General features: G+C 36.3%; 1 protein-coding gene across 1 annotated transcript in view; it reads right to left on the reverse strand.

The window, feature by feature from the left end:
- LOC138317154 (probable methyltransferase TARBP1) overlaps nucleotides 1-12588 on the reverse strand; it is a 44164-nt gene that overhangs the window by 2123 nt on the left and 29453 nt on the right. Inside the window, 3 exon segments of the mRNA XM_069258713.1 lie at nucleotides 1539-1663; nucleotides 2202-2387; nucleotides 2960-3137. Coding sequence (XP_069114814.1) covers nucleotides 1539-1663; nucleotides 2202-2387; nucleotides 2960-3137 — 489 coding nt within the window.

Genomic DNA, 12588 nt, shown 5'->3' on the forward strand with positions numbered 1-12588 from the left:
TTGACAGCCATTTCTGTTCTGTTACACTGTAACTGTACCTACCTCTGAGATTGGTAGCCATTTCTGTGCTATTACACTGTAGCTGTACCTACCTCTGATATTGGTAGCCATTTCTGTGCTATTACACTGTAGCTGTACCTACCTCTGAGATTGACAGCCATTTCTGTTCTGTTACACTGTAGCTGTACCTACCTCTGAGATTGACAGCCATTTCTGTTCTGTTACACTGTAACTGTACCTACCTCTGAGATTGACAGCCATTTCTGTTCTGTTACAATGTAACTGTACCTACCTCTGAGATTGACAGCCATTTCTGTTCTGTTACAATGTAGCTGTAACTACCTCTGAGATTGGTAGCCATTTCTGTGCTATTACACTGTAGCTGTACCTACCTCTGATATTGGTAGCCATTTCTGTGCTATTACACTGTAGCTGTACCTACCTCTGAGATTGACAGCCATTTCTGTTCTGTTACACTGTAGCTGTACCTACCTCTGAGATTGACAGCCATTTCTGTTCTGTTACACTGTAACTGTACCTACCTCTGAGATTGACAGCCATTTCTGTTCTGTTACAATGTAACTGTACCTACCTCTGAGATTGACAGCCATTTCTGTTCTGTTACAATGTAGCTGTACCTACCTCTGAGACTGGTAGCCATTTCTGTTCTGTTACACTGTAGCTGTACCTACCTCTGAGATTGACAGCCATTTCTGTTCTGTTACACTGTAACTGTACCTACCTCTGAGATTGACAGCCATTTCTGTTCTATTACAATGTAGCTGTACCTACCTCTGAGATTGGTAGCCATTTCTGTTCTGTTACACTGTAAATGTACCTACCTGAGATTGACAGCCATTTCTGTTCTGTTACAATGTAGCTGTACCTACCTATAAGATTGGTAGCCATTTCTGTGCTATTACACTGTAGCTGTACCTACCTCTGAGATTGACAGCCATTTCTGTGCTGTTACACTGTAACTGCACCTACCTCTGAGATTGACAGCCATTCTGTTCTGTTACACTGTAGCTGTACCTACCTCTGAGATTGACAGCCATTTCTGTTCTGTTACAATGTAGCTGTACCTACCTCTGAGATTGACAGCCATTTCTGTTCTGTTACACTGTAACTGTACCTAACTCTGAGATTGACAGCCATTTCTGTGCTATTACACTGTAGCTGTACCTACCTCTGAGATTGACAGCCATTCTGTTCTGTTACACTGTAGCTGTACCTACCTCTGAGATTGACAGCCATTTCTGTGCTGTTACACTGTAACTGCACCTACCTCTGAGATTGACAGCCATTTCTGTTCTGTTACAATGTAGCTGTACCTACCTCTGAGATTGACAGCCATTTCTGTTCTGTTACACTGTAACTGTACCTAACTCTGAGATTGACAGCCATTTCTGTGCTATTACACTGTAGCTGTACCTACCTCTGAGATTGACAGCCATTTCTGTGCTGTTACACTGTAACTGCACCTACCTCTGAGATTGACAGCCATTTCTGTTCTGTTACACTGTAGCTGTACCTACCTCTGAGATTGGAAGCCATTTCTGTGCTGTTACACTAAGGGTCTGAAATAGTTTATCTTCCAGGTATTTCATCTTGCCAATAACAAATTCAGACACCCCAAAGATCTCACTTGTACGACAAAGACCTGTCAACATAAAATGAGAGTGATTTTGACATTCAACACTGTATACAAAACATCATATTTTTAACTAATTTAACAAAATTATTTTGTATTGTATATTAGTTCAACAAAATCATTTTGTATTTTATATTAGTTCAACAAAATGTTATCTAATGTAATGTTTGTTTAAGTTTAATGACATCAACAGCCAGGGTCATTGATGGACTACCTCTAAAGTCTGAGAGCTCCGCTATAAGGGAGGTAACCAAAACTAACCTGACTCAGTTAGATATGTAGTTCCTCTATAAGAGTTATAGACAAGAACGTAATATTTGTTCTCAGACTAAAATACTTCCTAGATCTCAAAGGTAGCTTGTAAGGTTCCCAGAGCTTATACTTGATTGACCTCTAACCTCAGATAGCCTACCTATCAGCAGATAACCAGAAATAGTTTGACCCAAGTTGTAGCTCTGAGCCAGATCAGAGCTGTTACTATAGGCAGCTAAAGGTAACTAGGACTATGATGACATACCACTGAATCAGGTATTTTTGTCAGACCTACCTCCAAGGTTTGGTAATTTCTCAATAAGGGAGGTAACTAGAATTAATCCTCCAGCCTGGTGTTGCTTTTTACAGAAGTCGAGTTCCTCCTGTGCATCATCATCAGGTGTCATCATTTTCCAGGGCATTATCTTCTTCTGGAAATCTTTGCCCTCCTCCTCTTCTTCTTTATCCCCACTGGCTGCATCTGTTACATTATAAATTAAGATTGATGAGTTTAATGTCCTTTTAATAGCTAGGGTCATTTAAGGATGTGTCATTTTTGTTGGTAGAGGAGAGTCAAAGTACCAAGAGGTGAACCACGGAAGTACCTGGCAATTGCCCCTCATGGGATTCAATCTCGTAACTCAGAGGTGGAGGGCTTGTGGTAATATGTTGGGACATCTTAACCACTCGGCCAACAAGGCCACCATTGTAAAGGCACAGCTATTAATTTGTAGAAATGGAATATAACATTTTTTAGTTAAGGAAATAGCTACAACTTAATAAATAACGGTAAAATTGCAATCACACATGCCGAAGCTTGAGATTTTTTTAGCAGGTAATCAACATTGAAGAAAACTTGTAAACATTAAATTGATGTAGATATTTGAAGGAAAAAGCCTAAAATGTAAACTAACCCCATGTTATTATTATAATTATCATAACTCTTCCTTAAGTAGAAGTCAAAAAGAAAAACAACTAAGTACATTTCCTCTCAATATATATCTTGACTTCTCAAAACTTAGTAAAGCACGTTTGAAGACATAAAACACCTACTGCTATCTGCTATTCTCCAGGTGCCTGCCTCAGAGCTAGCTAGGTGGTCTGAAGCATTCAGGACTGGTATCCATGGAGCAGTCTGGTTCCTTAAGGTCATGTCCTCCACAAAGGTTTTAGGAACGATCCATTCATCATCCATGATACAGGCCAACCGAGGCAGAGTGTGGAATATTGTCTACAGAAGTAAAGTTAGAGTGTGGAATATTGTCTACAGAAGTCAAATTAGAGTGTGGAATATTGTCTACAGAAGTAAAGTTAGAGTGTGGAATATTGTCTACAGAAGTAAAGTTAGAGTGTAGAATATTGTCTACAGAAGTCAAGTTAGAGTGTGGAATATTGTCTACAGAAGTAAAGTTAGAATGTGGAATATTGTCTACAGAAGTAAAGTTAGAGTGTGGAATATTGTCTACAGAAGTAAAGATATAGAGTGTGGAATATTGTCTACAGAAGTAAAGTTAGAGTGTGGAATATTGTCTACAGAAGTAAAGTTAGAATGTGGAATATTGTCTACAGAAGTAAAGTTAGAGTGTGGAATATTGTCTACAGAAGTCAAGTTAGAGTGTGGAATATTGTCTACAGAAGTCAAGTTAGAGTGTGGAATATTGTCTACAGAAGTAAAGTTAGAATGTGGAATATTGTCTACAGAAGTCAAGTTAGAGTGTAGAATATTGTCTACAGAAGTCAAGTTAGAGTGTGGAATATTGTCTACAGAAGTCAAGTTAGAGTGTAGAATATTGTCTACAGAAGTCAAGTTAGAGTGTGGAATATTGTCTACAGAAGTCAAGTTAGAGTGTAGAATATTGTCTACAGAAGTCAAGTTAGAGTGTGGAATATTGTCTACAGAAGTCAAGTTAGAGTGTAGAATATTGTCTACAGAAGTCAAGTTAGAGTGTGGAATATTGTCTACAGAAGTCAAGTTAGAGTGTGGAATATTGTCTACAGAAGTCAAGTTAGAATGTGGAATATTGTCTACAGAAGTAAAGTTAGAATGTGGAATATTGTCTACAGAAGTCAAGTTAGAGTGTGGAATATTGTCTACAGAAGTCAAGTTAGAGTGTAGAATATTGTCTACAGAAGTCAAGTTAGAGTGTGGAATATTGTCTACAGAAGTCAAGTTAGAGTGTAGAATATTGTCTACAGAAGTCAAGTTAGTGTGTGGAATATTGTCTACAGAAGTAAAGTTAGAGTGTGGAAAATATTGTCTACAGAAGTCAAGTTAGAGTGTGGAATATTGTCTACAGAAGTCAAGTTAGAGTGTGGAATATTGTCTACAGAAGTCAAGTTAGAGTGTAGAATATTGTCTACAGAAGTCAAGTTAGAGTGTGGTGAATATTGTCTACAGAAGTCAAGTTAGAGTGTGGAATATTGTCTACAGAAGTAAAGTTAGAGTGTGGAATATTGTCTACAGAAGTAAAGTTAGAGTGTGGAATATTGTCTACAGAAGTAAAGTTAGAGTGTGGAATATTGTCTACAGAAGTCAAGTTAGAGTGTGGAATATTGTCTACAGAAGTCAAGTTAGAGTGTGGAATATTGTCTACAGAAGTCAAGTTAGAGTGTGGAATATTGTCTACAGAAGTCAAGTTAGAGTGTGGAATATTGTCTACAGAAGTCAAGTTAGAGTGTGGAATATTGTCTACAGAAGTCAAGTTAGAGTGTGGAATATTGTCTACAGAAGTAAAGTTAGAATGTGGAATATTGTCTACAGAAGTAAAGTTAGAGTGTGGAATATTGTCTACAGAAGTCAAGTTAGAGTGTGGAATATTGTCTACAGAAGTAAAGTTAGAGTGTGGAATATTGTCTACAGAAGTAAAGTTAGAGAGTGTGGAATATTGTCTACAGAAGTAAAGTTAGAGTGTGGAATATTGTCTACAGAAGTAAAGTTAGAAGTGTGGAATATTGTCTACAGAAGTCAAGTTAGAGTGTGGAATATTGTCTACAGAAGTCAAGTTAGAGTGTGGAATATTGTCTACAGAAGTCAAGTTAGAGTGTGGAATATTGTCTACAGAAGTAAAGTTAGAATGTGGAATATTGTCTACAGAAGTCAAGTTAGAGTGTGGAATATTGTCTACAGAAGTAAAGTTAGAGTGTGGAATATTGTCTACAGAAGTCAAGTTAGAGTGTGGAATATTGTCTACAGAAGTCAAGTTAGAGTGTGGAATATTGTCTACAGAAGTCAAGTTAGAGTGTGGAATATTGTCTACAGAAGTCAAGTTAGAGTGTGGAATATTGTCTACAGAAGTAAAGTTAGAATGTGGAATATTGTCTACAGAAGTCAAGTTAGAGTGTGGAATATTGTCTACAGAAGTCAAGTTAGAGTGTGGAATATTGTCTACAGAAGTCAAGTTAGAGTGTGGAATATTGTCTCAGTTAGTGTGGAATCAAGTTAGAGTGTGGAATATTGTCTACAGAAGTAAGTTAGAGTGTGGAATATTGTCTACAGAAGTCAGAAGTTACAGAAGTAAGTTAGAGTGTGGAATATTGTCTACAGAAGTCAAGTTAGAGTGTGGAATATTGTCTACAGAAGTCAAGTTAGAGTGTGGAATATTGTCTACAGAAGTCAAGTTAGAGTGTGGAATATTGTCTACAGAAGTAAGTTAGAGTGTGGAATATTGTCTACAGAAGTCAAGTTAGAGTGTGGAATATTGTCTACAGAAGTCAAGTTAGAGTGTGGAATATTGTCTACAGAAGTCAAGTTAGAGTGTGGAATATTGTCTACAGAAGTCAAGTTTAGAGTGTGGAATATTGTCTACAGAAGTCAAGTTAGAGTGTGGAATATTGTCTACAGAAGTCAAGTTAGAGTGTGGAATATTGTCTACAGAAGTCAAGTTAGAGTGTGGAATATTGTCTACAGAAGTCAAGTTAGAGTGTGGAATATTGTCTCACAGAAGTCAAGTTAGAGTGTGGAATATTGTCTACAGAAGTCAAGTTAGAGTGTGGAATATTGTCTACAGAAGTCAAGTTAGAGTGTGGAATATTGTTACAGAAGTCAAGTTAGATGGAATATTGTCTACAGAAGTCAAGTTAGAGTGTGAATATTGTCTACAGAAGTCAAGTTAGAGTGTGTGGAATATTGTCTACAGAAGTCAAGTTAGAGTGTGGAATATTGTCTACAGAAGTCAGTTAGAGTGTGAATATGTCTACAGAAGTCAAGTTAGAGTGTGGAATATTGTCTACAGAAGTCAAGTTAGAGTGTGGAATATTGTCTACAGAAGTCAAGTTAGAGTGTGGAATATTGTCTACAGAAGTCAAGTTAGAGTGTGGAATATTGTCTACAGAAGTCAAGTTAGAGTGTGGAATATTGTCTACAGAAGTCAAGTTAGAGTGTGGAATATTGTCTACAGAAGTCAATTAGATGTGGAATATTGTCTACAGAAGTAAGTTAGAGTGTGAATATTGTCTACAGAAGTCAAGTTAGAGTGTGGAATATTGTCTACAGAAGTCAAGTTAGAGTGTAGAATATTGTCTACAGAAGTCAAGTTAGAGTGTGGAATATTGTCTACAGAAGTCAAGTTAGAGTGTGGAATATTGTCTACAGAAGTCAAGTTAGAGTGTGGAATATTGTCTACAGAAGTAAAGTTAGAGTGTGGAATATTGTCTACAGAAGTCAAGTTAGAGTGTGGAATATTGTCTACAGAAGTCAAGTTAGAGTGTGGAATATTGTCTACAGAAGTCAAGTTAGAGTGTGGAATATTGTCTACAGAAGTCAAGTTAGAGTGTAGAATATTGTCTACAGAAGTCAAGTTAGAGTGTGGAATATTGTCTACAGAAGTCAAGTTAGAGTGTGGAATATTGTCTACAGAAGTCAAGTTAGAGTGTGGATTATTGTCTACAGAAGTCAAGTTAGAGTGTGGAATATTGTCTACAGAAGTCAAGTTAGAGTGTAGAATATTGTCTACAGAAGTCAAGTTAGAGTGTGGAATATTGTCTACAGAAGTAAAGTTAGAGTGTGGAATATTGTCTACAGAAGTCAAGTTAGAGTGTGGAATATTGTCTACAGAAGTCAAGTTTAGAGTGTGGAATATTGTCTACAGAAGTCAAGTTAGAGTGTGGAATATTGTCTACAGAAGTCAAGTTAGAGTGTGGAATATTGTCTACAGAAGTAAGTTAGAGTGTGGAATATTGTCTACAGAAGTCAAGTTAGAGTGTGGAATATTGTCTACAGAAGTAAAGTTAGAATGTGGAATATTGTCTACAGAAGTCAAGTTAGAGTGTGGAATATTGTCTACAGAAGTCAAGTTAGAGTGTGGAATATTGTCTACAGAAGTAAAGTTAGAGTGTGGAATATTGTCTACAGAAGTCAGTTAGAGTGTGGAATATTGTCTACAGAAAAGTTAGATGTGGAATATTGTCTACAGAAGTAAAGTTAGAGTGTGGAATATTGTCTACAGAAGTAAAGTTAGAGTGTGGAATATTGTCTACAGAAGAAAAGTTAGAAGTGGAATATTGTCTACAGAAGTAAAGTTAGAGTGTGTGAATATTGTCTACAGAAGTAAAGTTAGAGTGTGGAATATTGTCTACAGAAGTAAAGTTAGAGTGTGGAATATTGTCTACAGAAGTAAAGTTAGAAGTGTGGAATATTGTCTACAGAAGTAAAGTTAGAGTGTGGAATATTGTCTACAGAAGTAAAGTTAGAGTGTGGAATATTGTCTACAGAAGTAAAGTTAGAGTGTGGAATATTGTCTACAGAAGTAAAGTTAGAGTGTGGAATATTGTCTACAGAAGTAAAGTTAGAGTGTGGAATATTGTCTACAGAAGTCAAGTTAGAGTGTGGAATATTGTCTACAGAAGTAAAGTTAGAGTGTGGAATATTGTCTACAGAAGTAAAGTTAGAGAATGTGTGGAATATTGTCTACAGAAGTCAAGTTAGAGTGTGGAATATTGTCTACAGAAGTCAAGTTAGAATGTGGAATATTGTCTACAGAAGTAAAGTTAGAGTGTGGAATATTGTCTACAGAAGTCAAGTTAGAGTGTGGAATATTGTCTACAGAAGTAAAGTTAGAATGTGGAATATTGTCTACAGAAGTCAAGTTAGAGTGTGGAATATTGTCTACAGAAGTAAAGTTAGAGTGTGGAATATTGTCTACAGAAGTCAAGTTAGAAGTGTGGAATATTGTCTACAGAAGTAAAGTTAGAATGTGGAATATTGTCTACAGAAGTCAAGTTAGAGTGTGGAATATTGTCTACAGAAGTAAAGTTAGAATGTGGAATATTGTCTACAGAAGTAAAGTTAGAATGTGGAATATTGTCTACAGAAGTAAAGTTAGAATGTGGAATATTGTCTACAGAAGTCAAGTTAGATGTGGAATATTGTCTACAGAAGTAAAGTTAGAATGTGGAATATTGTCTACAGAAGTAAAGTTAGAGTGTGGAATATTGTCTACAGAAGTAAAGTTAGAATGTGGAATATTGTCTACAGAAGTAAAGTTAGAATGTGGAATATTGTCTACAGAAGTAAAGTTAGAATGTGGAATATTGTCTACAATAGAATGTGGAAATTGTCTACAGAGTAAGTTAGAGTGTGGAATATTGTCTACAGAAGTAAAGTTAGAGTGTGGAATATTGTCTACAGAAGTCAAGTTAGAGTGTGGAATATTGTCTACAGAAGAAGTAAGTTAGAAGTGTGGAATATTGTCTACAGAAGTAAAGTTAGAATGTGGAATATTGTCTACAGAAGTAAAGTTAGAATGTGGAATATTGTCAGAAGTAAGTTAGAGTGTGGAATATTGTCTACAGAAGTCAAGTTAGAGTGTGGAATATTGTCTACAGAAGTAAAGTTAGAAGTGTGGAATATTGTCTACAGAAGTAAAGTTAGAGTGTGGAATATTGTCTACAGAAGTAAAGTTAGAATGTGGAATATTGTCTACAGAAGTCAAGTTAGAAGTGTGGAATATTGTCTACAGAAGTAAAGTTAGAATGTGGAATATTGTCTACAGAAGTCAAGTTAGAGTGTGGAATATTGAAGTCTTAGATTGGAATATTGTCTACAGAAGTCAAGTTAGAGTGTGGAATATTGTCTACAGAAGTAAAGTTAGAATGTGGAATATTGTCTACAGAAGTCAAGTTAGAGTGTGGAATATTGTCTACAGAAGTAAAGTTAGAATGTGGAATATTGTCTACAGAAGTCAAGTTAGAGTGTGGAATATTGTCTACAGAAGTCAAGTTAGAATGTGGAATATTGTCTATTCTAGAACTCAAGTTAGAAGTGTGGAATATTGTGTTTACAGAAGTAAAGTTAGAATGTGGAATATTGTCTACAGAAGTCAAGTTAGAGTGTGGAATATTGTCTACAGAAGTAAAGTTAGAATGTGGAATATTGTCTACAGAAGTCAAGTTAGAATGTGGAATATTGTCTACAGAAGTAAAGTTAGAATGTGGAATATTGTCTACAGAAGTCAAGTTAGAGTGTGGAATATTGTCTACAGAAGTCAAGTTAGAATGTGGAATATTGTCTACAGAAGTCAAGTTAGAGTGTGGAATATTGTCTACAGAAGTAAAGTTAGAATGTGGAATATTGTCTACAGAAGTCAAGTTAGAGTGTGGAATATTGTCTACAGAAGTCAAGTTAGAATGTGGAATATTGTCTACAGAAGTCAAGTTAGAATGTGGAATATTGTCTACAGAAGTCAAGTTAGAAGTGTGGAATATTGTCTACAGAAGTCAAGTTAGAGTGTGGAATATTGTCTACAGAAGTAAAGTTAGAGTGTGGAATATTGTCTACAGAAGTCAAAGTTAGAGTGTGGAATATTGTCTACAAAGTTAAGTGTGGAAATTGTCTAGAAGTAAAGTTAGAGTGTGGAATATTGTCTACAGAAGTCAAAGTTAGAGTGTGGAATATTGTCTACAGAAGTCAAGTTAGAGTGTGGAATATTGTCTACAGAAGTCAAGTTAGAGTGTGGATATATTGTCTACAGAAGTCAAGTTCAAGTTATGTACGTGTGTCTAAAAGAACAGAAAACATCACTGACATGTCATGTACTGCGTCTAAAAGTACAGAAAACATCACTGACATGTACCGTGTCTAAAAGTACAGAAAACATCACTGACATGTATTGTGTCTAAAAGTACAGAAAACATCACTGACATGTACCGTGTCTAAAAGTACAGAAAACATCACTGACATGTACCGTGTATAAAAGTACAGGAAACATCACTGACATGTACCGTGTCTAAAAGTACAGAAAACATCACTGACATGTACTGTGTCTAAAAGTACAGAAAACATCACTGACATGTATTGTGTCTAAAAGTACAGAAAACATCAGACATGTACGTGTCTAAAAAGTACAGAAAACATCACTGACATGTACTGTGTCTAAAAGTACAGAAAACATCACTGACATGTACCTGTGTCTAAAAGTACAGAAAACATCACTGACATGTACCGTGTCTAAAAGTACAGAAAACATCACTGACATGTACCGTGTCTAAAAGTACAGGAAACATCACTCATCACTGACATGTACCGTGTCTAAAAGTACAGAAAACATCACTGACATGTACCGTGTCTAAAAGTACAGAAAACATCATGACACTGACATGTACCGTGTCTAAAAGTACAGAAAACATCACTGACATGTACGTGTCTAAAAGTACAGAAAACATCACTGACATGTACCGTGTCTAAAAGTACAGAAAACATCACTGACATGTACCGTGTCTAAAAGTACAGAAAACATCACTGACATGTACCGTGTCTAAAAGTACAGAAAACATCACTGACATGTACCGTGTCTAAAAGTACAGAAAACATCACTGACATGTACCGTGTCTAAAAGTACAGAAAACATCACTGACATGTACCGTGTCTAAAAGTACAGAAAACATCACTGACATGTACCGTGTCTAAAAGTACAGAAAACATCACTGACATGTACCGTGTCTAAAAGTACAGAAAACATCATGTACGTGACATGTAGAAAACATCACGACATGTCGTGTCTAAAAGTACAGAAAACATCACTGACATGTACCGTGTCTAAAAGTACAGAAAACATCACTGACATGTACCGTGTCTAAAAGTACAGAAAACATCACTGACATGTACTGTGTCTAAAAGTACAGAAAACATCACTGACATGTACCGTGTCTAAAAGTACAGAAAACATCACTGACATGTACCGTGTCTAAAAGTACAGAAAACATCACTGACATGTACCGTGTCTAAAAGTACAGAAAACATCACTGACATGTATGAACTAAAAGTACAGAAAACATCACTGACATGTACTGTGTCTAAAAGTACAGAAAACATCACTGACATGTACCGTGTCTAAAAGTACAGAAAACATCACTGACATGTACCGTGTCTAAAAGTACAGAAAACATCACTGACATGTACCGTGTCTAAAAGTACAGAAAACATCACTGACATGTATTGTGTCTAAAAGTACAGAAAACATCACTGACATGTACCGTGTCTAAAAGTACAGAAAACATCACTGACATGTACCTGTGTCTAAAAGTACAGAAAACATCACTGACATGTACCGTGTCTAAAAGTACAGAAAACATCACTGACATGTACCGTGTCTAAAAGTACAGAAAACATCACTGACATGTACCGTGTCTAAAAGTACAGAAAACATCACTGACATGTACCGTGTCTAAAAGTACAGAAAACATCACTGACATGTACCGTGTCTAAAAGTACAGAAAACATCACTGACATGTACCGTGTCTAAAAGTACAGAAAACATCACTGACATGTACCGTGTCTAAAAGTACAGAAAACATCACTGACATGTACCGTGTCTAAAAGTACAGAAAACATCACTCATCACTGACATGTACCGTGTCTAAAAGTACAGGAAACATCACTCACATGTACGTGTCTAAAAGTACAGAAAACATCACTGACATGTACCGTGTCTAAAAGTACAGAAAACATCACTGACATGTACCGTGTCTAAAAGTACAGAAAACATCACTGACATGTACCGTGTCTAAAAGTACAGAAAACATCACTGACATGTACCGTGTCTAAAAGTACAGAAAACATCACTGACATGTACCGTGTCTAAAAGTACAGAAAACATCACTGACATGTACCGTGTCTAAAAGTACAGAAAACATCACTGACATGTACTGTGTCTAAAAGTACAGAAAACATCACTGACATGTACCGTGTCTAAAAGTACAGAAAACATCACTGACATGTACCGTGTCTAAAAGTACAGAAAACATCACTGACATGTACCGTGTCTAAAAGTACAGAAAACATCACTGACATGTACCGTGTCTAAAAGTACAGAAAACATCACTGACATGTACCGTGTCTAAAAGTACAGAAAACATCACTGACATGTACCGTGTCTAAAAGTACAGAAAACATCACTGACATGTACCGTGTCTAAAAGTACAGAAAACATCACTGACATGTACCGTGTCTAAAAGTACAGAAAACATCACTGACATGTACCGTGTCTAAAAGTACAGAAAACATCACTGACATGTACGTGTCTAAAAGTACAGAAAACATCACTGACATGTACCGTGTCTAAAAGTACAGAAAACAACTGACATGTACGTGTCTAAATGTACAGAAAACATCACTGACATGTACGTGTCTAAAAGTACAGAAAACATCACTGACATGTACTGTGTCTAAAAGTACAGAAAACATCACT

This window comes from Argopecten irradians, chromosome 3 (genome assembly GCF_041381155.1).
Source record: "Argopecten irradians isolate NY chromosome 3, Ai_NY, whole genome shotgun sequence".
NCBI lineage: Eukaryota > Metazoa > Mollusca > Bivalvia > Pectinida > Pectinidae > Argopecten > Argopecten irradians.